At 52.9% G+C, this 26,232-nt stretch overlaps 1 protein-coding gene across 2 annotated transcripts in view; it reads right to left on the bottom strand.

Moving 5' to 3' along the window:
* The window catches only part of SFXN5 (sideroflexin 5), a 77,055-nt gene that overhangs the window by 16,349 nt on the left and 34,474 nt on the right, over window positions 1-26,232 (bottom strand). The window contains exons 7-13 of one of the 2 annotated variants that reach the window (XM_035103695.3): window positions 23,012-23,065; window positions 19,147-19,203; window positions 18,506-18,571; window positions 15,974-16,064; window positions 14,192-14,307; window positions 9,648-9,733; window positions 1,787-1,904 (exon numbers count right to left, since the gene is read on the bottom strand). In XM_035103695.3, coding sequence (XP_034959586.1) covers window positions 1,787-1,904; window positions 9,648-9,733; window positions 14,192-14,307; window positions 15,974-16,064; window positions 18,506-18,571; window positions 19,147-19,203; window positions 23,012-23,065 — 588 coding nt within the window. The remainder of the gene's footprint in view (window positions 1-1,786; window positions 1,905-9,647; window positions 9,734-14,191; window positions 14,308-15,973; window positions 16,065-18,505; window positions 18,572-19,146; window positions 19,204-23,011; window positions 23,066-26,232) is intronic. The other variant, XM_088660762.1, reaches the window with a different exon arrangement.

A 26,232-nucleotide genomic window follows, 5' to 3' on the forward strand; every position in this document is an offset into this window, starting at 1 on the left:
GTTTCCCCGGGGGGCACCTGGTTAGCCACACCTGGTACCCGCACCTGCCATGAGGTTCTTCTGAACAACTTCTTTCCCGTCTGCCCCACCGGCACACACTCTGGGCTCCCCGTCTCAACTCCCCCTTTCAATTTTTTATAATTATTACCATCATCGCCATTTATGTTTGATTAAATCTGCATTCTGCTCACCCACCCAAAGGTCCCCAGGGTGACCTAAAGCAACAGACGAAAGCTATTCAATGCAAGAACCCTAAAACCAACCATGTAAATCAAATACAGCAGGCATATTGTTGTTCCAGTAGGGTCACAGTCACACCAAGCCTTGACTCTGAAGAAGCCATCACCAAAAAGACCTTGCAGCCTCCTAGGTGGCCTCACCAACCAGCATGGACCCCTTTTGGGGAACATTCTTCTCTCAAGATGGTTCTCACTGCTGCAGCAGCACTGAAGCCGGTGCAACTGCCCCCCCCCCAGGCAGGACAGTGGAGGGGGGGGGAGTCTGCAATGGACCACTTGGACCACCAGGTAGGGTAGGCAAAGTGACCAGAAACAACAAGAGCAGCAACCCATGAAGGACTTGCAAAGAGAGGTGGGAGGGAGCAGCCCAGAGGTCTTGGTAGGGCTGGGGTTGGAGGACACACGCCCTGTGGGGAGCAGCGTGGGGGCCTGATTCCTTCCCCCCTCCCTTTTGGATGCTTTCTTCTCTCCAGCTGCCCACCACCCGGCCTCAGCTTGTGCCTGCTGTGCATTGGTGACTGGGTCCCCCGGTGGGGAGAGAGGGCCTGCGCCACACTTCAGGGACAGGCAAGGAGGCACACCCTCTGGCGTGTTTTTCTGCAAGGCTCCCCCCCCCCCCCCACAGCCTCTCCCACATTCAGCCTGCACCTTGCAAACAAGAGGAAATAACCAGCAGTATCCACAGCATTCCCACATCACGCCTTGGGTCTTCCGAGTGTTTCGCACACGTCCTCTTGGTAACCCTCTAAAACCCAACGGTCAACTAACATGATGCTCCTGGTTAAAAGCGGGCGGGCGGGGGGGTCTCCCCAAATAATAGCATTTAGAAGAAGCATGTCTCAAAGCTGTGGCTGGGGTGGCAGGTGCCCCTTCTGTGCCTCCCTCCCTCGGCTTGTTTTGAGTCTGTGATGGGACCCACGAGGCACCCACATCACACAGGTCCAGAGGGGTAGTGGAACCGTGCCAGGAGAGGAAGAGAGAGCAAGAGTGGCTTGCCACACCTTAGGCACCCAACAGTCCAAGGCCACCAATCTTCTCAGGCCCGTGGACACATTTGGACTTTGGGGTGAGAGCCATTGGTGCCCCCAGCTCTGGTCATTTATCTCCCCCTTGCCCCAAATCACCCCTCCACACAGAGAGATACAGAAGGAGAGAAAGGGCACCCACACACACACACCCAGTTGGCTTTTCCAAAAGATCTGGGTAAATGTCAGATCCAGCAGTATTAATCTGAACTTTGAAAAGCACAGAGAGCTGGAAGGGGAAGAGGGAAAGAGTGTTTCCTCTTCCAGCTTCCTCCTTCAGCTCTTTGTGTTTGTCAAGGGAGGGAAAAGGTAGCCGGGAGCACTCAGAGGTTTCCTGGGTGCTGGCCCCTGCAACAGACCCTTGGCAGAGGGCAGTGGATCCAGGACACAAAATTACCAGAAAGCACAGGGTTCCCCAGAGCACATGCAGAGTGCCTCTACAGAGCACAGGTCCTTCCACCCCAGCCTGCTCTCTTCCGCCCATCCGTTCGCCGCAAGGAGGGGGGCGGTTGTGACACTGACCTCAGACATCTGCGGGAAGAGGCTGATGGCCAGGGGCAGCGCCAGGCCGAAGGCAGCAAGGCACACAAGGCTCTGCACAGGGAGGGCCATCCGGGGCCGCGACCGCAGGAGAGCCGTTCTGCAAGAAGGAGGGCTGTTGTCGTGAGACCAGCAAGCACAGCAGGGAGATCCCTCCTCGCCCCCCCTCAACCGCTGCCTCTGCAGCGTCGACTCAGCAACACCTGCCTGCAAAATGGGATCGACGCAGCTGCATAGAAGCTCAGGTATACATTGCAAGGGCTTGTAGGTGCGAAGAGAGTTATGGACTGAACATGAGGGTGCCAGGAGAGCCTCGCAGCTGCAGATGAATGGGGCCAAAGGTGGGGTGCGGAGGGCATCTCGTCCAACACCCTATTCTCAAGGTGGCCAGCCAGATGACCCCCCAAGCCCACACCTGACCCCCCCCCCCAGCCAAGTGGGCTCAGAGGCATCCTACCTCCTCCAGCAGTGGAAGGAGAGGGTTGCCCTCATGGCTGGAGACCACTGGCAGGCTTTCTTCCCACTGTGTGTCTCCCGGGACTCTGCGCCCCTTGCTCCCTCCTCCCAAGCTCCCTGGTCCACTGAAGGGCATGCAGCTGGCCCCATGGCCATGCGGAGCTGGAGTCAGGGCTGGAGTCAGATACAGGTCAGCAAGAAAGGAAGCAGATCTCCGCTGTCAGTGAAGTTAACTCTTGATTCAAGAAAACAAACAGACAACTCTGCCTAGTGGTCTCAGCATGCTTCCCAGCAGGTCTCTGCCCCTAGGGAGCAGTTGCAGGGACTGAAGGTCCCTGTCTTCCACCCTCTCTAAGGCTCCTCCACTCCCGGATGTTTCCCAAGCAGTCCCAAACTGTGCCTGGGCACCTCTGTTCTGCTCTTCTCATTACCCTGTGAGTTTTGGAGACCAGAGGGGATGGGAGCTTGTCGCAGCCGGAGAGGGAGACTCCCTGGATTCTACAGCAGTCTCTGGACCCTGTGCCTCTGCTTCAGCCTCGGCGTCTGAACCGCTCCCTGTCACAGGTTCTTCCTTCTCACCAAACCCTGTTGCCCCTTCAGCATCCGGCACCTCCTCCCTCTCTTCTCCCCTCTGACCTCTCCTCTGTTTCCCACCACCAGTCCCCTGGCCCTGAGCCTTCTTCCTCCGTGGGTTCCCATTGGGGTTCCCTGGCTGGTGTGCCTTCCTCCACTCCTCTTTGCCCAGCCAGTCCGTGACAACATGTGGGGCTGGGCAAGCAGAGCGTGGCACCTGCTGAAGAGATCCCTGTGACGGCGTCTCTGCTTTGCAGCCCAACCCGCCATCTCCTGGTGGCTTCATTGCAGAGCTAAACCTAACCTGCATCCTCAGTTTGCCAGTGCTTTGAAAAGAGAATCCATGTGGCTGTGTGAATGGCACCAAGTGGGCTGGCGTCAGGCAGGAGGGGGCAGCACCCTCACCCCTCTCTTCCTGTTGCACATCTAGAATTTGACCATCCCCTTGCCCTCCCTGCCCGTTAAGTTAGCTAAGATTCTTTCTTTTTCTTTTTTTACATCTATAGACCACCTTTCTCCAGAGAGATCAAAGTGATGTACAGTGGTACCTTGCTTCTCAAACTTAATCCATTCCAAGAATCCATTCGACTCCCATTCGACGGCTTCTGATTGGCTGCAGGAGCTTCCTGCACTCAAGCAGAAGCCGCGTCGGACATTCGGCTTCCAAAAAACATTTGCAAACCGGAACACTTCTGGGTTTCCAGCATTTGGGAGCTGATTTGTTCGGGAGCCAAGCCTTTCGAGTACCAAGGTACCACTCTACATGGTTCTCCTCCTCCCCACTTAACCCCCACAACAACCTTGAAGCTGAAAGTCCCAGCTTTTGGTTTTGCCGATGTCCTTGTCATGGATAACCTTGACCTTCAGGGTTCTGAGGAGGAGGCTGGTCAGGCTGAGAGGCAGCGACTGGTCCAAGGTCGTGCTTCATGGCCGAGGGAGGGTTTGACCCCTGGTCTCTTCCAGGTCCTAGTCCTACACTCTAGTTTGGTAGGCAAACTAAGGCCTGGGGGCCGGATCCGGGCCATTCGCCTTCTAAATCTGTCCCACAGGCGGTCTGGGAATCAGCGTGTTTTTACATGAGTAGAATGTGTGCTTTTATTTAAAATGCATCTCTGGGTTATTTGTGGGGCATAGGTATTCATTCTCTCCCCCCCCTTCAAAATATAGTCCAGCCCCCTACAAGGTCTGAGGGACAGTGGACCAGCCCCCTGCTGATAACGTTTACTGACCCCTGCTCTAGCCACTAGGCCACACGGGCTCTCCGGTGGTGTCCCCCTGAGCAATGTCAAGCCTCGCCAAGCATCCCAGCTCCCCAATCAGCACCAGCGGCAGCTGCGGATCTGGGCCTCCGCAATGCGCCAGGGCTAGCAGGATCAGGCCAGTGGCCCCTCTAGGCCAGCATCCTGTTCTCACAGTGGCTGTGAGAAATCTGCGGCCAGGATTTGAACACAACAGCCCTCTCCCCTCCTGCGGTTTCCAGCAACTGATAATCAGAGGCATGGCTGCCTCCGACTGTGGAAGCAGAGCATGGCCGCTGTGACTAGTAGCCATTGATGGCCCTCTCCTCCATGAATCCTGAAGCCATCACTGCTTCCTGCGGCAGCGAGTTCCATAGTTCATGTGCTGTGCAAAGCAGGACTTCCTTGGGGCTCAAAGCATGAAGAAGCACTTTCCATGTGCTCAAAGCATGCTCCGCCCTGAGAGAAAGCTGGTGCTGAGAAACTGGCCCGTGCCATCTCGCTGGGAGCCATGGCAGCGCCCGCTCCTCGCTCAACCCCCTCCTGCTCCCCCTCCAGAGGCTGCACCCTTCTAATTACGGCCCTGCTGGGCTCCTCATAATCACCGCCAGGGAACGAAACCAATTTAGAGTGTTCACTGGCTGCGGCTCCCAGGTGCGACTTCCGCCATGGGTGTTTTTAAACTCAGACCAGTTCAAATTACAATGGCTATAGCCTCCTAATTAAGAGGAGTTGTGGCCTGATTTAAAGAAAAAACCTTAATTAACACATGAAGTGCAATGTCTTAATTGGGAACTCAGATCCTACCATTTGTAAAGTTCAGCCTAAATGGCTCACAATTAACCGCCAGGGCCGCCCGCTCCCTGCCTTCAGATCTCTGCTCTCCCGGTTGCAGCAAGCCCCAAACGGCTGCCCCAGAGGGGAACCAGAGCAAGGCTGCGTCCTTCGGGGGAACAGCCTCCCCACACTTGTTGCCTCTGGGATGCGGCCGCTGCCTTGTTAGCAGAGGCATCCCCCAGTGAATTTGATGCTTTAAGATTAAGGAAAAGTCTGACGGCCCGGATGCAGAGCACAGATCTGGGTGCCACCATTTCTTTGGTGGAAATGCAGGAGAAGTTACAGAATTGCAAAGGTAGCAGCATCCAGGTTTGCCCCACATCTCTGTTTCCCCTTTTCCCTTTTTGAGCCTGTGGGCATATCTGACACTTTGAAAAAGTGTTGTGGGCACTGCCACAAATATGGCGGCCATGGGGAAGTGGCAAGCCACAACGTGACAAGAAGTCAGAAGTCAGATCCAGTTAAAAAACAACAACAACTGGTTCTCTTGAATGTGCGCTATTTTTATATGGGATCCCCAAAGACTACCACTAAAGTAAAGTTTTCATTGGTCACTAGGGTCAGTAAAAATAACAGATTCTGAGTTTGGCACAACCCCATGGATCCAGCACAGATCCTTAAAGATCCCCTAATGGTGGCAATGGATTCTCCTGAAAACTGTAATCAAATCACAGGCCACCTCTGTGTTTACAGAGGCATACTGTGATTTGTTGTTTTGTTGGCATGCCATTTGAAAACCACAAAGATCCACGAGGATCTTTTGAGCCATGGCAGTGCTGGCAGACCTGTGACTTGGACCATGCATAAAACAGGCACCAGTGTGGAGCTTCTACTCGATGGTGGTTCCGGGGTGGGTGGGGATCCTGTGTCGAATGCCATGCAGATTCAGGAGGGAGTATTCACAGGGGAAAGGGGTGCTCTGCCTTCAGAGCCGAGAGGCAACAATGCTTCCGAATACCTGGAAACTGCAGGAGGGGAGAGGGCTGCTCTTGCCCTCGGATCCTGCCTGTGGGTTTTCCCATAGGGACACCTGGTTGGCCCCTGTGAGAACAGGACGCTGGACTGGATGGGCCACTGGCCTGATCCAGAAGGCTACCCTTATATTCTTAGTTTTCATAAACTCCATCAATGGGTAGAACAAAGACATGCAACGTCTGGTTGTAAGAACAAAGCAGCAGTGTAAATAATGCTCTCCCTTTTTTTGTAAATAAACATGGTTATGGTGGCCATATCTGCACCATTGTTTGGGGAATATATGATGTAGCACTGATGGGAAACTGGATTTAAATCTCCCCTTTTCCTTGCCTCAGATTAACTCAGTCCACCCATCCAGAAACCTTTTGCTGGTGCCTGCGTTGGGCCGGGCCGCTGTTTTCTTGCAAGCGCTCCCAGCGGCTAGTGATTCCCACTCTGATCCTCAGCACCGCTGCCTCGAAGGCTTGCTCCTGCCAGGCTTTGGCCCTTGCTGCAGGGAGGGGGGTCCATCCTCAGGCCTGGCAAGACCTAAGACTGCTGTCGGTGGCAAGCGAGTCTAAAATCGGAAGTCTCTGCTTCCTCTACGATGACACACATACAAAAAGTTATGCAGGCGGTACACCTGCTCCGCAGACACAGCGCTTCGCAGATCTTGCAAATACACCTTCATTCAACTTTCAGCACATCGCCAATTGTGGCTCACATTTTGCATAATGTGGCAGCTGGCTGCCGGCGTTTTCAGGGGGCTCTGCAAAGTCTTCCATATGGAAGTTGCTCTCGGAACTCCGAAGGAGTTATCGGGTTTCGTGCTCCAGAATGGCGCTTGCCTCCGAGAAGGTGTGAGATGTTAAACTAAATATGACAGGAGCTAACCGAAGGCCCCCAAACTGACAGATTCGGGGCGGGGCGGGAAAGTGTCATGTTTATATTAAACAGAGCTGCCACCGATGGCTCGATTCCTATGCAGGGGGGAAACTGGCAAAGGGGCAGGGTGGGCGAGAGGGCACAGGGCACCAGGTGGACCTTCCTCCTTCCCCACAGACCGCTGGCTAGAGAGCGAGCAAAGACCCGTTTGGACAGAAGCAGCTGCTGCAGGGCTGGAATCATAGAATTATTGAGGTGGAAGAGACCCAAGGAGCCATCTAGCTAAAAGCTACTGCAGTGCAGGAATCACAGTCTGCCAGCAACGAGCACAGGAAGTTATCCAGAACAGAGAAACGGCACGGGGGTCTAAACCCCGTGGCATAAGGAAGAAGTTGGGGAACACACACATACCCCAAACCGCACAGGACACCTTGGGGTTAAATTCTTAGGGGGGGGGGAGAGAGTTTTTGAGCCCACATCCCCTTCTGGACAACCTTCCGGGGGGGGGGGCATGCCAGTGGTGGGAGGGGCACATTCCAGCCAGGCAAAAACACTTGGGGTGGCATGGGGAAGGATGTGGCCGGGGGAGAGTGCTGGGGGCCAGACAGAGGGGATTTGGCTCCCAGGCCGGAGGTTCCCCACCAGAAACTCCTCTTGAGATAGAGGACTCCAGCTAGTGAATAAGCCTAGACTTCTTCAAGATGGAAATGTTTCCTTCTCAATTTACTTGCAGTGGAACAGATTCCCCCGGAAGGAGGTGGGCTCTCCTTCCTTGGAGGTTTATAAATGGTGATTGGGTGGCCACCTGCCAGGGATTCTTCAGCTGTGACCCCTGCCTTGCGGGGGGCTGGACTGGATGACCCTTGGGGTCCCTCTCAACTCCCCTATTCTTTGATCTTGGAGCCATTCACAGGGAGATCATGAGGCTGATTTTCCCATCATGTGCTGGACCTGGACTCCCCACGCATGATGTGGTGGGCTTCCTCAAATAGGAGCCTCCTGATTTCTACGCAAGCATCAACGGACGGGGCTTGCGGGGAAGGTTGTCGCCTTCCAGCTTGAGCATCGCCAGGCGCAGTCCTCACGCCAAGCAGGCAGCTCAAAATAGATGTTGCCTGGCTGGGCTGGAAGCTTCCCTGGAGTGTCCGAGCAGCAGGAGAGAAGCCCACCCGTGGGAACAACATGCAGCAGCCGGGAGAACAAGGAACATCGTCTCCGGGAGCTGAAATGCACAGCGGGAGGGAAAGAGGAAGCCTGAGAGATGGAGGAGGCCTTGGGCACCTCCAGATGGAGAGAGGTAAAGGGAGGGGGGCTGGAAGGAGGGAGGGGCTGCTGGGTTGAAGCAGAGACCCCTACCTTCACCACTGCAAGGATCATCAGGATCTGTACTGATCTTCAATCCAGGAAGGAAGATCACAGCAGCCCCCAACTGCTGAGGCCTCGGACTGAGAACTGGGAGTTGCTCCAGTTGCCGGAAACCCCAGGAGGGGAGAGTGGCTCTTGGGCTCCAATCCTGCTTGCAGGTTTCCTACTGGGGCGTCTGGTCAGCCGCTGGGTGAACAGGATGCTGGACTAGATGGGGTCACTGGCCTGATCCAGCAGACCCACCTGCAGCAGCGGTGCCTCACAGCAGATTTTCCAAAATTGTTTCTTAGAGTCTGGCTGATTTCACTTGCATTTTCTTAGGAATGTTTTCTATGATTTATGTAATCCGCTTTGGGTTGTGGCTTTTTTTGCAAGGGGCAGGGATTAGGCGTAAATTTGGTTAAATAACCAATGAAGCGAAATGTGCTTCGTTTTCAGGACAAATCCTAGGACGCTGGGTCTCAGCCCCTGTGCGCGTGAAGAGTGCCTCTGGGCATTGTCAAGAGCGTACTTCTCTCTCATTCCAGTTTAACCACATCTGGAACGTGGGGGGGGGGCACTTCCAGCTTATCCATTAGGTGCGGTTTCTGCACTGGCTGACTCCTCGCTTTAGACATCATCTCCCGGCTCTCTGCCCATTTCAGATTTCAATCAGTCAGCTAATTAGGGAGGCTTAATTAATACTTGCTTCAAAATGATGGAACTATTTGTAATTATAATTTACTTTCAAAACGCGTCACCCTCTGTGCTGCCTGTCAAGGAATAGCACAAGGGGATCGTGGGCCTTCCATGGCTGGCTGGCACAGGCTTGCCTGAGCAAGATGTGGTCGGGCAAAGGAGGGCCCAGAAAGACCCCCACTCCAGGCAGAAAGCCCCTGGGAAAAAGCTCCCGTTGCTCTTCACAGAAGGGCTGGGGCTGATGGGAGATGAAGTCCCAAGTTTCTGGAGGGCAGCAGGCTGGGAAAGGCTGCTGCAGGCCCTAAAGGCTGCCGTGGTTCTGGGTTCACACCCCTTCCCAGTCATTCCCTCCTGGGAGGCTCTGATCCACGCGCTCGCTCAGCCCGAACAGCAGGCGGCAGGGAGGCAGGGAGCTTTGATGTCCCTTGGAAGGGGGCAGAGTCTCCATCCTTGGAGGTTCTCAGGAGGGTGGGGCTGTCAAGTTGTGATTCCTGCACTGCACTAGGCGACCCTGAGGGGTCCCTTCCACCTCTACAATTCAATGATCAAAATACTCCAAAGCAAGAATGAAATGGGCTGCTCTGCGGCAGTCTCTGGAAAGGGCTCTGTGAGGCAGCGGCTGCCGCCATCCCAGGGGAAGTTAGAAAAGCAGAAATCCCTGTATTGCAGGGGGTTGGACTAGATGTCCCTTGGGGCTCCCTTCACAATTCCATGGCTCTAGAGTGCCCTTTGCTCTTAGGGGCAATGCCACCACTCCTCTGACCCCAGCCATGGAGGGGAGGGGAGTTCCTTCCCTCCTCCCGTCCCTTCCTTTCCGAGCATCGCCCCTTGCCCCACCCCAGGCGGCCGCCACTTACTTTTCCAGTAGAGACATGATGATGGGAGGTAGAACCAGTATAGGCATTGGCAGGACCACTCTGGTCAGGGCCGTCTCTAGCAGTGCCTGGTGGCGGACGGGGGGGGGGGGACCAGAAGAAAGAGAAAGAGTCACTTCGAGCGCAGACTGAAGCAGAAACTCATCGCACACAATTCTGTATGCAATTATACAGAACTTCCCAAGGGCAAAAGAGAAGAACAAGACGTTTATATTCCACCAAGGGTCTGTTTCTTTAAACATAGTCTTTACATCATACATACAATACTAAAATCATGTTTTATGGTTTTGGGCAAGAGACACGCTGCCCTGGCTTGTGCTAACACAGCAGTTTGACTTTACCCCAGGAGATAGACAGATGCCAGCAGCAATATAAGATAAGATAAGATAAGATAAGATAGGGACCCAGGTGGCGCTGTGGTTAAACCACTGAGCCTAGGGCTTGCTGATCAGAAGGTCGATGGTTCGAATCCCTGTGACGGGGTGAGCTCCCGTTACTTGGTCCCAGCTCCTGCCAACCTAGCAGTTCGAAAGCACGTCAAAATGCAAGTAGATAAATAGGAACCGCTACAGCGGGAAGGTAAACGGTGTTTCCATGTGCTGCTCTGGTTTGCCAGAAGCGGCTTTGTCATGCTGGCCACATGACCTGGAAGCTATACACCGGCTCCCTCGGGCAATAATGCGAGATGAGCGCGCAGCCCCAGAGTCGGTCACGACTGGACCTAATGGTCAGGGGTCCCTTTACCTTTTTAAGATAAGATAAGATAAGATATCTTTATTGTCATTGTCCCCTTGCGGGAACAACGAAATTACTCGGTTGCTACATCCACTCCGATAAAGCATTCCGCATAATCCAAAATTATAAAAACCTAATTAAAAACAGTAAATATAATACAAAATAACAAGTAAAATAAGATGACTTCAAAGTCCAGGCTTTCCATTTAAGGCCAGAATCGCTCTAGAGAAGAAACTGTTCCTGAGACGGCTCGTTCTTGCCTGCATTGTTCTATATCTCCATCCCGATGGCAGGAGCTGAAAGAAATGGTGACCAGGGTGCGTTGGATCTCTTGATATATCTAGTGCTTTTCTATGGCACCTGGTGGTGTAAATTTGTTCTAAGGTGGTGATATTATGTGGCACCTGTAACAGAGCCGGTTCTGCCTACCAAACCAGGTGCCACCAGTGTGGGCACTTGAGCATCGAACATGCTCAGGCTGCAGCCCAAACTCTGTAGAGCCTTCACCCTGAAGCTTCTCAAGCTGCTACCCTTTGTAAGGGCCTGGCGTGTGTTTCATTGCTCCAGGGGCCCGGGCTGCTCATACAGGCCACCTCTGAATGCCGATGGCCACCCTCAGCTCCGATGGCAGTTCACAGTCCTGGTCTCAGGCTACAGAAACAGAAGGCTGGCCGGGTGAGGGAGGGGAGGGGGACGGATCACCCTATTCCGCTTCCACCCGGGTCCACAGCAGGAGTCTCCTCCCTCCCCCTCCTCGCCAAACAAAGGCTTTTGTTGTTGTTGAGTCGTTTAGTCGTGTCCGACTCTTCGTGACCCCGTGGACCAGAGCACACCAGGCCCTCCTGTCTTCCACTGCCTCCTGCAGTTTGGTCAGACTCATGTTCGTAGCTTCGAGAACACTGTCCAACCGTCTCGTCCTCTGTCGTCCCCTTCTCCTAGTGCCCTCAATCTTTCCCAACATCAGGGTCTTTTCCAGGGAGTCTTCTCTTCTCATGAGGTGGCCAAAGTCTTGGTGCCTCGGCTTCAGGATCTGTCCTTCCAGTGTGAAACCTACTATGGTGCCTGGCGAGCAGATGGGTTCAGGCAGCATGAGCAAGTGAGCAGTGAACCCAGCATTGCACGCAGCAAAGCCCAACACTTGTGAAAAGAAAAAGCAGCCTTGGGAGGCTGCGGTTTGGGGCAAAGGAGCAGCAGGAGGCCTGCGTGGTAGTCACATTACTTCCTCAAACACGGCTAATTGAAAGAGCTTGCGTGGATTCTCCTCGGACAGGTGTCAGTTGTCCTCTCAGGGAAAAGGTGCTGGAAGAGGATTATTTCGGGCTCAGGCCCTCCACCCAACACAATGGCAAATAGATAAAATATTTATATGTCACCCATCTGACTGATTATTTAGATGAGTGGCATATGAATATATTATTATTACGGTATTATTATTCTTGGCAAAGTCAAAAGTAGTCAAATGCGCCTGTGCTTCACGCGGCTTTTCTCAGGCACAAGCTGGGGATGCAGAAGTGCCAAGGGAAAGACGTGAGGGAAAGTCCCAGCGCAGTTGTGTGCAGATGGCCGGGTTCAGGAGGCTCCTGAGGAAAGCAGCCAGGTGTTTGAGGCAGCCTGCAAACAGCTGGCGCATCTTTCCAGAGGCAGGGCTGATAGTTGCTGATTAATTCCAGGAAGGCGGGGGTTAAAAAGTCCTGCAGTTTCCTCCCACTCACTTTTTCAAAATTAAAAAAATTAAAAATAAAGCTGCGTGTTTTCTCTGCCAGCCTGGAGTTGTACTTGAGGTTCTCCTGTTCTTCCTGGGCAACTATAGAGGGGAGCAAAGGGGGCTTTTCTGGGTGCACCTGGAAGTACCGAGAGCGGCTGCTCTGCCTCCCCAGAGGCCCCAAGACGAGTTCCCTCTTCCTGAGCGCAGAGACAAGAGCGCTTTGCTTCTCGGACGCTGCTCTGCCTGCACAGGACCACCAGAGGGGGCTGCGGGGGCAACTGCGCATGGCTCAGAAAAGACTCTCTTCTTTCTCTCTGGCTAGATGCTTGTGTGTGAATGCAAAAGGAAAGCTCGTGCACGCTGCCCTTTCGACCTGCCGCATGACACCCTCTGCAGGCAGGGGGAACCTCACGTGTAAAGGTTGGCCAGGCCTGTTGGACAACAACAAAGCATGGAGCCTTGGCTTGTGGAACTCCCTGCCACTAGAGATTCAGCTGGCACCTTCTGTGCAGACTTTTAAACACCAGCTGAAAACTTCTGCTAGGCCTATGCAGGTCATGAATACATCCTTCCACAGTGGCTAATTTTAGTTTTTTTAAATGGTTTTTATTGTATGGCTTTATGCCTTACTGTAAACCACTTTGATATTCATTCATTCATTCAAGTAAGTAAGTAAGTAAGTAAGTAAGTAAGTAAGTAAGTAAGTAAAGCACACTCCATCTCAGGGCAGTTCACAACATAAAAACACAAGGAACACCCACCCACCCCAAAAACATAATAAAAACAAGGGAAAAAAGCAATCCAATAACCCCCCTCCCGCTATGAAATAGTGGTATATAAATATTTTTAATAAATAAATAGAAACCTCCAGCTGCTCACAGGCCCCTTCCCTGGGAGCGAGAGGTTCTGCTGGTGTTCCCTCACTCTCAGAGGGAACTGTCCAGGCGGCGGGTGGGAAAGAAACATGTCTGCCTGGAGGATTGGGGGGGGATTGCTCTCCTGCTCCATTCAAATAAATAAAAATAAAACATGGTGACAGGAAGATATGCGTGCTAAACACACCCAGGCAGAGATGATTTTCGGATCCTTCTAAAAGTGTGTGTGGAGAGAGAAACAGTTTTAAGAAGGGCAGAGGCAGCGACAGAGCCCTTGGACCACTGCATAATAAGTCAACATCTAGCTCTGTTATTTCCATCGGATCAGAGTCCTCCCGGACGATGGATGTGCAGGGGTCTTTTAATGGACTGAATAGACTGAACAGAGCGATCGATTTTGAGCTATTTGGGGGGGGGAGCATGATTGTGTGTGCATGCACGTGAACATAGTAGCGTTTAGCTTATTTTTAAGTTGTTGTTTTGTAAATGTTGTTTTAAGATAATGTTTTATTGATTTGTTAATTATACATAATATGATTTATGCTGTACCTGTGATGCTCTATTATGCTATTGCCATTTATTGTTTTGTACACAGATGCGGGTGGCACTGTGGGTTAAACCACTGAGCCTAGGGCTTGCTGATCAGAAGTTTGGTGGTTTGAATCCCCACAACAGGGTGAGCTCCTGTTGCTTGGTCCCAGCTCCTGCCAACCTAGCAGTTCCAAAGCACGTCAAAATGCAAGTAGATAAATAGGAACCGCTACAGCGGGAAGGTAAACGGCGTTTCCATGTGCTGCTCTGGTTTGCCAGAAGCAGCTTTGTCATGCTGGCCACATGACCTGGAAGCTATACGCCGGCTCCCTCGGCCAATAATGTGAGATGAGCGCGCAACCCCAGAGTCGGTCACGACTGGACCTGATGGTCAGGGGCCCCTTTACCTTTAAGCTGTGTTGGGATTTGTCTGACTGGAAAGTGAAATAGAAATGTGATGAATTCATCAAGGACCAGCAGGACTGCGGATTCTAAAGTGGGGTCCTGGTGTGGTTTGCCAGGATCAGATCAAGTGAGTCTGCTTTGGAATCTGCGTTCTGCGGATTCCTCCTCCTCCTCCTCCATCCTTCTTGGCCTACCCCACCCCCCACCCCTCCCAGTGCATGAATCCAGGGGCCAAAGCGATCCCGATTCACCCAAGGGAATCCCACGGCACCTACATGTTTGGCAGCAATTCTGGAAGACCCGACCGTGTTCCCATCGCTATCCAGGACGTCAATCCCCTCCTCCAGCTCCATGTGTCTCATCAGGACCACGTTGCAAATATTGGCACTGGCTGCGAGAGGAAGAAAAGGAGAGTGCAGTCTCTTCCTGCTCACTACCTGCATTTAGGAGTGCCAGAATCTTAGAGCCATACATTGTAGGGTTGGAAGGGGCCCCCAAAGGTAACCCAGTCCAACCTCCTTCAACACATGAATCTTAGGTAGAGCATTAGCTCTTAGCGTCAGTAGGTTCTTCCGACTAAACGTTAGGGAGAACTTTCTGACAGCGGAACAGACCAGACCCTCTTGCCTTGGCCTGGTTCCGCCTAGCCCAGCCTGATCGGTGGGCATTTCAGGCAAATCTTCAAAGCCTATCTTTTCATAACGGAAAAGTTTAATTAACTGGTTTGCCCAGGATTCTGATGCGAGAGATTCCGGCCCCCAGAATAACAAAGCGGCAATTAGCAGGAAGATGGCCAGAGTCCTGGCACACAATTAAGCATGTCAGTACACAAATAAAAGAAGCAGAGAACTAATGAAGGGCTGAGCAAATTAATTGCCGGCCCTCAATCAATTCCGACTCCAGCTTAAGCTCCTTCTCTTAACACCTTGGCATAATAATAGAACAATCTGACAGAGATCCCCCCTCACCCCTTGCCCTGGCTGCTCAGGCCAGTGGACTTAGTTCACAATCTGAAACATTTTCTTGTTGATGCTGCTGATCTCTTGATGAACGGCTCAAAAGGGGCACATCTGATCTAAAAATTCCTGCAACACAAGGAAGGTCATTCCTCCTTTTCTTCCTCCTCCTCCTCCTGCTCGAAGTGCCTTGCACAGAGAACAGAGAGGCCACCTTTTCCCATCCACCCCCCAGGTGCAAAGGGGTCCAGAGACACACCTGGTTCAGGTAAGCATCCCTCTCCCCTTGCCTGCCTCCTGCATACAATTATGGAATCCTCACCAGCATCAGCACCCAAACCATCGGGACATCCTGAGATGCAACAAGGAGGACTCTTACATAAGCACGTGCTAAAGAACCCAGCTGCAGGTGGAGCAAGGTGACCTACCTGGGTCCCAGCACTCTATTCTCAACAGGGGAAAACCAGATGCCCCAACGGGAAGAGCCTACAAGCAGGGCCTGAGCCCCACAGCCACAACTCCCTCCCACTGGCACTCTCCAGCCACTGGCACTTAGAGGAAGGCTGCCTGCGACACGGGCAGAAGCCAGGCACAGCCTCATCCACCGTGAATTGGTCCAATTCCCTTTCAAAGCCACCCGATGCAATTTGTTTTCCTTGCCACCAGGGCAGGCGGGCAGTGCCCGTGAAACCCCAGCCACACACTGTATTTTTAAAATAGCTTTTTTTTTATTCCTGTTTTTCGTAAAACAAACCAATGACCAATACTAACAACACAAGCAGAGGCATGGAAAAGCTCAAAGAAAGCTCTTCTTTTGCTATATTCATTTTTGTTCATTTGAGTGAGCCCTTTCTTGTGAAGCTAGGAGTTCTGGCTCTTCCATCTTCTTAAGTTGACCAGAGGTAAATTAAGCCCCGACAGCAAGATGAAGCCAGATTTTGCTTTTCCTCTGAAAACGGGTAGAAATTTGCACCTTTGTGTATAAATTAGCATATGCAAATTTGCACTCTGGGCCAAATGGCACTTTTGGGGCTGCCCTTCCAAGCACACCATTTTCTCTACGGAAGCAGAGAGGGGGGGGGAAAGGATACACCCCCTTACCTACAGCGGGGAATGGCACAAATCTCTGGATCAGGAGCCGGGTGGCCGGAGTAAACTGATTAGCTCTCTGGATCAGAACATTAAGGCCCACCTGCAGGAGAAGGAAAGAGGGGCAGAGAAGTCCTGAGGAGAGCCGGGGAGGAGGGGGGGCAAAGTATGGTAGCCACAGCCCAACCCCACAGGCCACCACCATAGGTAATATTCAAAGACCGCTTAATATGCAAAATCCCTAAGCAGTTTACCTAAAACACCATAAGGTCACAATAAGGGTGGTGGAGTGGTGGAATGTGTATACAACATTTAAATCAAAAAATACAAAGAGAAGCCATCAGTAAAACATTCAGTTAAATAGCAAAAGATAACAAAACAGAACAAGCCCAGGCATCTGCTGCTGGTCACAACCCTGGTCACAACCAGAGGCTTCACTTTCCGGGACCCTGCCAGCTCCTAACACGGAGTCATTCTAATCAGTCATTCTAATCAATCAATGAACAACCTCCTCTGGGTGATCTGCACAGTTCAAACGACATGCAGTTCAAAAAAGCAAATGTTAAAACAATCTAAAAAATTTCAAAAAGCAATCCATATGTTGAGAGGGGCTAAAATCCAGCCTCTCAGATCCTCAACTTGGGAGCAAGATTCAAGGAATGGAAATTATTTTACTAAAGTTTCTTGCGTTATGTATGTGCGTGTGTGTTCTCCCAGGCCAGAACCAGGGAAGTGGGGGATGCCTACAAGGGTCTCCTCCGGCACAGGGGACTTTGATGTGCCGGGGGTGGGGAGGGGAGAGGGAGGATTTAGGGCTTGTTTTGAGGCTCACATCACAAAGGTGTAAAGGCCAGACCAAGGCCCTTGGGGCTGAAAGGACTGGCCCCCAGAGGCCACCCCACCCCAGGCGGGAGGGCTCCTTCCCGCGCTAAGTGGCCACACGAGGGCCGAGGGCAGTGGGTGGCCGCCTTCTCCATCTCAACCTGATTATGGGCTATCGCAGCAAATTCGCAGGCTGTCAACGCAGCCCCTGTGCGCTGCTCCTCCTCCTCGCAAACAATTATCAAGGCGAAGGAGCAAGCATTAGGGAAAGCCACAGGGGTGCCCTCACCTAGACAGGAGGGTGAAAAATGGTGTCGCTGTGGGGGTGTAATGGCCGGGGGTGGAGAGGGAAGGGGGCAGCGGACAATGCAGAAAAGGAGCCTAGAAGAGAACCTGGCAGTGAATTAACAAGGGCAGGGAAGGGGGACGAGGAAGCAGGCAGCTGCACAGACTGCCACCCCCTCCCCGCCCTCCATGGGGCCCATGGGTGTGTCATTGCTGCGGAGCTTGGGGCCACCTAGAAAAGCAGAAAAGAGGGGGAGGCTTTTGCAAGAGGTGCTCCGACCCTGAATCCACGCCAACCCTGACTTCTGTATTTGCAGACTCAGAAACGTCGCCTGCTATGGCTCTGAAGAAGAATTGCCGGAGGCCACCCCCCCCCCCCAAGGGGCGCCCTTCAAGACCTGGCCTGCTCACGGGAAACAGAGACACCTTTCCAGAGACAGGAGCTAGGATTAGGAGATGGGGGTTTCCCCCACGCACCTGTCAGAGGTGGCCTGGGAGAGGTGGGGGAAATGCCCACCCCGTGGGCCAGATCCAGTTCCCCATTCCTGCCATACGGAGTTGGCATATGGGCCACAGCAGCTTTTGCCAAATTGGTGCCCTCCAGATAGACAACGCCTCCTATGCGTCCCAGACGTAGTCCAAAACACCTGGAGGGCACCAGGTTGGGGAAGGCTGTGCTACAGAATCCTCGCCTCCTTATCCAGCTGACTCGCAAGCCCATGCATGGCTCTTCGAGGCTTCTTGACTTTTCTAAACTGCTTATTGTTGTGACTGACGTTTGCAGCTGCCGCTCTTGACTTCTGTGCAAGAACCATGACCTGGAAACCCTCCCGGCCCTCTTCTGACACCAGTAGCTCCCTGCATTCTGTCTGCTGCCCAGGGCAGGCTGTGCACTGTGCACTAACCCTGCTTTTAATTAATACAAGATCTTTTGCAGGCCACTGGGAGGAGGGAATGGCACTTGTTTTCAGGTCATCTAGTCCTAATGGGATCACCCTAGGAGGTGATTTGCTGCTAATTGACATCAGAGCGCATTTAATGAGGCCTAAGGCCTCCGAATCTGGGGAAGAAAGAAGCAGGCCATTCTCGCTCTCTTCCAGCCCCCCACCTCTTCCTTTTTAGAACAAAAGGTGTGGCATAAACACCTGTTTGAGAAACATAATCACATACCCTGTTCTCCAGGGCAAGACTCTTCTCACCCATTGAGAGCTAGCAGTTCAAAGAAACTGAATAATGACTAGCCCTGGCAATGGGGAGGCCTCGGCAAGCGAATCAGAGTGCAGCCACGGCTGGCAATGCCTCCTGCGAGGCGCCAGGTGCAAAGGCACAGAGCGCCAGCCGGCAGAGGAGGCCATCCAGAGAGGCTGGGCCCAGAGCTAACCCAGGTGCCCAGCGGTCAGAGCACACTGACAGAGAGAAGACGAAAGGGTTACCTACTGCGATCGAGACAGCACTTAGGACAGCTCCCAAGTAGCCCTGGATGAACTTGGACGTTGGAGAAGGCTGCAGGAAGAACAAGAAAAGCAACAGGTCAGCCAGAACAGGCCACCTCAGGCCCAGCTCACAGGGACTGCAAACAAGAGGAAGAACGTGGCGTCCTCCAGGCATGCTCTGTGTGTGTGTAGATTGAGGGGAGAGATGGGACTGTGCCAGTGCCAGAGGAACTTGTGCCCCACCTGTTCTGACCTGTGTGCATGCTGCAGACACACCAGGGAAGGGGTCCCCAAAGAGCACAAAAAAACAATGGGGCCCACAAACAGGATAAGAGGAAATGAACAGAATTGAAAGATATAACAAGGCAACACATTACAGGTCTCAGGGGTGGCGCAAGTGGCGTGGCTCTGCCCTTGCGCCATCCCTGATGAGCTGTTTCATCCAATCCACGGCAACTGAGCCTGCTGTCAATCATGAGGATTGATCTCTGAGAGCCGATGCTCTGATCCAGGAGCCTTCGGCTGGCTGTAGGCCCCCGGCCAGTGGGATCAGGTGGGGGCCAGAGGCACAGGCCAAGCGCTTTCCAGGGGAGAAACGTACATCACCTTCCTTGAAAAGGGCGCACACCTAAAACGACCTCTTACCTTTGTCGCATTTCGGTTTGCATAGTTGACACAGGCATTGTGGCTCTGATTCAACCACTAAAGGACAAAACAGAAAGAAACAGGAACAAACAGCTGGTTAAAAGAGAGAGAGAGAGAGAGGGTGGGCAGGCAACAGTAGCACAATTGCTGAAAAGAAGGAGTTATAGCAAACATGCAGGAAAGCAGCATTTCCAATTATGGCTACCGCTGGGAAGGGAAGTTTTTGTTATCAAATCCAGACAATGGTGTTATGTATCCACGAAAGAACAAGCCCTGCAGAGAGGGGCACCTTTGGCAGATACATCACCCTCTCCCTTGTTCTCTCGCACGCACGCACACACACACACCTGAAGTGCACACTCTGGAACCTCTCTTGCTAACTTAGACCCCGCGAGGCCAGAGCTCCTCCAGCCTAGGGGCAGCAGTCTTTCCCAACCGGGTTCTTGTGCTGGGGAAATGGGGGAGGGGGCAGCGCTGCATGGCCACAGGGGCTCCTGCAGTAAACAGATTTCCCCACTGTGGCTGCCAGGGGCTCCAATAAAGCCCCCTGCCCTCACATGCACCCGAAGAGAACCCCCTGCCATCTCAGACGCTGCCTTCTCCTCCAGAGTCGGACCAGGGTCCTGTCCAGTTCACCATAATCTACTCCCTCGCTGGCACACAGGAAGCCGCCTGATACATCTTTTTTTTCTTTTGACAGGGACAGTCTGGCCACTGCAGTTCATGCGCCTATAAACTCACAACCAGACGGCACAATGCGCATGATGTGCGGCTGCCCTCACGCTTGGCCCAGAAGGTGCAGCCAGTGCAGAACTCAGCAGGCTGCGGTGCTAAGCACCTATTTTGCCACGACTGGAGGCGGAACTGCACTGGCGGCCAGTTAGATGCCGGACCAGGTTCAAGATGGTATTGAGGACATATAAGCCCCCAAACAACGAAGGTCCTGGATACCTAGCTGACCCCCTTCCCCCCTGAGCCTTCAGAGGAGACACAGAGGATCACTATCTAATGATTTCTCAGGAGGGGGCCTTCTCTGACGGTGGCTCCAGCCCTTGAGGCCTCCATTGCCATGGGCTTCAAAATGACACCTGAGGGCTCCTTTCTTCCTTTACTGGACTTCTAAGACGTTCTCAAACTGGGCTGCTCAGTTCTTGCCTCCCCCAGATTTCACTGATTTAGGTGGCGCTGGTGTATTGGGGATGAGACAGGTTTGTGGTTTTAGACATTGCTTGGTATTTCCTTTTGCCCTTCTTTTGCAGACTGCACTGCTTTTGGGTATTAAGTGTTATATAGAAGTATCTGGAATAAATAAATAGACAAGTCAGGCCTTCCCTCACCCCTGACATCCAGGAAAGATGTGCCGGAGGGTGTGTTTTGGGGTGGGGGTGTCCCTGAGTAGCCCAGCTTCTGCCGGTGCCAAGGCCTCGGGGGCTCCCTTCCATCCCCTGCAGAGCTGCTCTGGGTGGCGCTTACCTCCGTCGGGGCCCTGACATGACCTGGGCTGCAACCTGCACCCTAAAACCTGGCTCTGCACTGCTCTCTCTCTCTCTCTCTCTCTGTTCCTCTCCAGTTGCCGGGCAGAACCTGGGAAACGGGGCTGAGAGGAGAGAAGAAGGGGAGAAACAGAGAGGAGTCAGAGAGGAGGGAGGAAGAGGGTGGGGAGAAAACCGGAGGGAGGAGGGGGAGGGAGAGGAAGGGCAATGACAGCAAAAGTGAAAAGGAGGGGAGGGGAAAACTTTACAGAGTGGGGGCAGAACAAGAAGCTGTCTAAAGAGGAGGCCCTCTCTGCAGAGGCCACATTTCCTCCAGACTTTCTGGACAGAGTTCAAAGGTAGGCACGATGCTTCTTTTGCTACCTTTACTTGACTCTCAATGCCAAGCGCAGCAACATCCAGGCCAAGCATACTCCGTTTGTTTGATTTCCTCTTTTTATGGAGAGGGAAAGGTCTTAAGACTTTCCCCACCTGACCAGGAACTGCCCACACACTTCCAAGCACATCTCCACCACCATGAGGGCTAGGAACTTGCTGATTGAAAGGAAAAGGAAGAGTACCAGGAACCTCGGTCCAGTGCAAGGAAACACAGCACTTCAAGCTTGCTATCTGCTATCCACAGTCATCTGGAATGCAGACCTGCTTGGACCCTTTGAGGGTGTTGGGACACAGCCAGGCAGGTGCGCTGAAAAAAGATCTTTTGCATTGAAAATTCTCCAATTTTTTTTTCCTGTTGTGGAAGAGCTTCCAAGGAACAACCTCCAGAGTTCCCAAGAGATTTCCTGCCCCCATCAAGATGCTCACCCTTCCTTTGTGATCCTCACATCTTTAGGCAGAAATGCAATTTATGCTGAGGGCTCTCCCATCCAGCATGCCATAATTATACAAAAATCTGGCACTAAGGGCAGGATCCGTGGTTAAAGGCCCAGACCATTCACAAGAGCAAACACTGGGGGAGGCAGGGAATAACCTTTGAGCAGCCTGCTGCCTCCCAGCTCTTTCGGACTCGGGTTCTCCTTAAGGATGCACAGCATCCACCGGGGGGGGGGGGTGTCCATTTGGGCTGCATCAAAGGGGCTTTCCCTGGAGAGCGACCCATGGCTTCCTTTCTCTGGCTGTGTGCTATGCCTCTCATCCCCTGGGCAACCGTTCTGTGGCTGGTGCCCCTAGAAATCTTTCAGAATTCAAAATGTTCCAGTTATAACTGCTGCTAAGATTATAATAGCTAAAGACCTTATTCCACTGCAGATTCCCGGCCACAAGCAGAGAAAGCAAGCCCTGGTGGCAGCAGGAATCGGCTCCCCTTGGGGCCTGCATTGGGCACCAAACTGAAAAGGCACCAGATATAGGTTGTGTTAGCAGAGGAACAAATAGGAGCCCACTCTCATAGAATCACAGAACTGTACAGCTGGAAGGGAACTCAGGGGTCCTCTAGTCCACCCCCTGCAATGCAGGAATTTCAGCTAAAGCATCTCTGACAAATGGCCATCCAGCCTCTGCTTAAAAGCCTCCAAGGAAGGAGAGTCCACCCCCTTTGAGGTCATCCATTCTGCGGTCAAATGGCTCTCACCATGAGAAGATTCTTCCTAATGTTTAGTCGGAATCTCCTTTCTTGTAACTCGAAGCCATTGGTTCGAGTCCTAGCCTTCGGAGCAGGAGACAGCAAGCTTGCTCCACCTTCCAGGGGACAGCCCTTCAGATATTTGAAGATGGCTGTCATATCTCCTCTCGGTCTCCTCTTTTCCAGGCTAAACATACCCAACTCAACTGTACAGGGTCATAGAATTGTAGGGCTCTGTAGCCTTCCTTTGCTGCTGCAGGTTGACCTGCCCCACAACCGACCTCAGGTGTGACAGCAGGTGAGCCTGGCTGGGGAGGAAAGGGGAGGACTCCTATGGAAGCCCTTTGGGGCCTGTAGGCTGAAGGTTCTCCATGCCTGGCTAAAGGGATGCAAATGATGGCTCTACTCTGCCTCCACGCTCAGAGGCAGCAATGCTTCTGAATACCATTTGCTAGGAGCAGCAGGAGGGGACGATGCTCTTGGGCTTGCGTCCTGCTTAGGGGTTTCCTTTAATGGGCATCTTGTGGGCACTGTGGGAACAGGAGGCTGGACTAGATGGGCCACCGGTGCGATCCAGCAGGGCTCTCCTTATTTCCTCTTAAAGGGGCCCCCTCGCTGAAAGAGAGCCCACTGCCGAAGGGGCTGTTCCCCCATCACCACCCACAGAAAACGACGGCCTCCCTCCAGCCTCCCCATCCCACAAGCCAAAAGAAAGCTCAAAGCTGGGATTCTGCCTGTGTTTTCGAGTGCAGCGATGAACAGAAGTGAGGCTTTCTGAGCACAGTGATGACAGGCAGCAAGTCGTCATTACCTGCCAGAAGACGGTGGATGCCAGCGTTTGATTTGGCAGCAGGAGACCGACAACCTGCGAGAGAGGAAGAAGGGGGAGAGATTTCAGGGAAGACGGTGGGTGGAGTTGGGCATTTGGGGAGGGATGGAACTGCCTCTCCCAACAGCAACTGAAAACGCCCCACCTGCCCTTCTCCAAGGGCGGCCAAGAAGCTCCACCATGAAGCAGGAAGCCATAGAAAGACGAACAAAGCCAAGTGGGCATTAAATCTCTGTTTGGGACAGGTGGACCCAGGAGGAGCCTGAGGGAAGCAAGGAAAGGCTGCAGAGGAGCAAGAGGGGGCTGTGAGGATGGCGAGAAGAGAGCGACTGAGAGTGGGTCGCCTGCAAGAGGCGCATGGGGTGCAAGTGCTCTCCCTATGGGAAGGAGTCTGCCAAGGAACATGCAGCAGCTCCATTTCTAATTACTGGCTGGGGTGGCGCAAGAGAGTGGGGAGCAAAACAAACTGGGAGGGTTCTCCCCCCCCTCCAGTATTCCAGAAATGGCTGCACCATGGGACAGTATGTTAATTCCTTTGCAGATGCAGACAGGTTTGCTCCTTAAGTTCCTGTTCTCACCTGCCCTGGAGATCAGGATGGGCCAGAAACATTAAGGTGATGCACACCCCCCCACGGAAGTCAGACTGAAAACACAGACATAGATTTTTTTTGGGGGGGGGGAGCCTAAGAGCCCTGGCCACTCCAAGCCAGGCGTAGTCCTAAGGGAGAGGAGCCTGTCTCCCGTACTTTTCTACCTGGCAGGTATTCGACAGGTGGGGCTTTTCCACATCACTGCCTCTGTGTGTGGCTGGTCGGAGTGCCAGATCCCTGCCACTCTGCATGTGTGTAACCTTTCTCTCTTTCAAACCGGTACCCCAACAGGTCTATCAGATCCAGGGCAAAGAGCTCTGGCTCCTGAATGAGACAAGGACACAGCCAGGTCCGCCCACTCCTCTTCCCAGGATGTTCCCAGACCCGTCTTCCGGTGGCCTGGCCTGGCTGCCAGCCAGTCTCATTCCACCCTACCAGGATCTGCTTGGTGCACCTTCCTGTCCTCCCTCTGCTTGCTGGGCAAGTGAGAGGAGACATAGCAGGCGAGTCTAACATGATGCAGTGGAGAAAAGGGGTAAGACTAGAACTCAGGGCTATCCAGTGAAGATCCAGGAGAGATCCCAAAGGAAGAACTGCTGCTTCACACAGCGGCAGATTGTTCAACTATGGAATACATCGCAAGAACACGAGAAGAACCCTGCTGGATCCAGCCAACAGGGGGTGCATCTAGTCCAGCATCCTGTTCTCACAGCAGCCAACCAGCTGCCCATTGTGGGAAACCCACAAGCCGGATCCAAGCCCAAGAGCCCTCTCCCCTCTTGAGGTTTCCAGCAATTGCCGCTGGCTCGTGTCCTGCCTGTGGGCTTCCTTCCTTTGGGGGTGTCTCGTTGACCACCATGAGGATGCTGGACCAGATGGGTTCCCCCATGGCCTGATCCTGCTGCATGGTTGTTCTTGGGTTCTTCTGGCCCCAGGCCCTCCACTCTAGGCACAAGGAGCCACCAGTTCTCCCTCTGGAGGGAGGCAAATGCTGGCCCCAGGTTTAGCACACCCTGAAGTGGAGGCAATGGAGACCCACACCGCCTTGGGAAGAGGGAAGGGGGTTCCCAGTCCCACTCCCTCCATCACCACCCGCTTCTTCCCAGTATGCTCAGTTTGAGACTCAGACTGCGAGAGCAGACGGCCAATTATGTCACTACATTTCACAGATCAATTGGCATAAATGTTAAAATTAAAATGTAACATTTGAACATCGGTTTCCCCCCCCCTTTCCTTTTCTGCTTTATGACAAGGGGTTCCAGTTTATCATTTGCAGCTCACAAAACTGAGCTCTGCTGACAGCTCTCAGCATCTCTGACAGGTCTGGATCCGGGCCGATTTTGGTGTCAACCTGATCGCTAACTCAAAATTTGTGTTTAACTTTTTGCAAAGTTAATTACAGATTACCACCCAAATGTTAAACATAAATAAGGACACCTTTCCCCTCTCTGTGCTGGGAGCCATGCCAGCCCCTCCCCAAGATCTATCATTACAGGAAGGGCCATATGTCTCCACCAATGTGGCCCAGAATGCATCCAAGGGAGGATTTCAAGCCTCAGAATAACTGAGGGGGAGCTGAGGAAGAATGGAGCAGAAGGGCAGAGCAACCAGGAGGCTCTCTGCCGGGACTGAAGGCGGGGGAGCTGGTTTCAGGTGGTATTAAGGGTGGCACAGATGACCGGGGGGGGGGCAGACCTGAGCCGTAAGGGAAGTTCCTGCGAGGGACCTCCGGGAAAAGGATGCTTTAAACTGTGGCTGTCAATCCCACACCAGGCAGGGATGACCGCCAACCCAGAGGGCTTTATAAAAGGACTGGGCAAGTTCATGGAGGAGGAGAGAGCTATTGATGGCTCCTAGCCAGGGTGGCTGTGCTCTGCCCTTCACAGTCAGAGGCAGCAAGGCTTCTGAATGCAGGCAATGATGGAAAACACAGGAGGGCAGAGTGTGGCTGTGGAGCTCCGGTTCTGCTCCGGCATTTGGCTGGCCACTGTGAGAACAGGATGCTGGACAAAGTGGGTCTGATCCAAGGGTCAGCAAACTTTTTCAGCAGGGGGCCGGTCCACTGTCCCTCAGACCTTGTGGGGGGCCGGACTATATTCTGGGGGGAAATATGAACAAATTCCTACGTATGCCCCACAAATAACCCAGAGATGCATTTTAAATAAAAAGGACACATTCTACTCATGTAAAAACACGCTGATTCCCGGACCGTCCGTGGGACGGATTGAGAAGGCGATTGGACCGGATTTGGCCTTCGTTTGCCTGCCCATGGTCTGATCCTTTATATACTTAAGGGGACAAGACCAATCAGTCTTAGGACACTGGGGAGACCCCTCCTCACATCTCTCTTAGATGCTCCCTATTTACTTCACCATAAGAAATTATTCTCAGGCATTCAGGCTGGGTCTCAGGCCCAAGGCCAGAAGGGCTTCTCATTAAGAAGAAATATTTCTGGATCAGACTGAGCCACTTCCATCCCTAAAACAAAAGGCACACCTTGATGTCCAGAAATGGCATCCACTTCTGAACCTCAAATTCTGCCATCCAGACCCCCCATTTCTCCCCAATTGCCTCACCCCATTGACTTTGGCCAAGGGGAAAATGTCCCTTGTA

The sequence above is a fragment of the Zootoca vivipara genome, chromosome Z1, assembly GCF_965207765.1.
Source record: "Zootoca vivipara chromosome Z1, rZooViv2.hap1.1, whole genome shotgun sequence".
Lineage (NCBI taxonomy): Eukaryota > Metazoa > Chordata > Lepidosauria > Squamata > Lacertidae > Zootoca > Zootoca vivipara.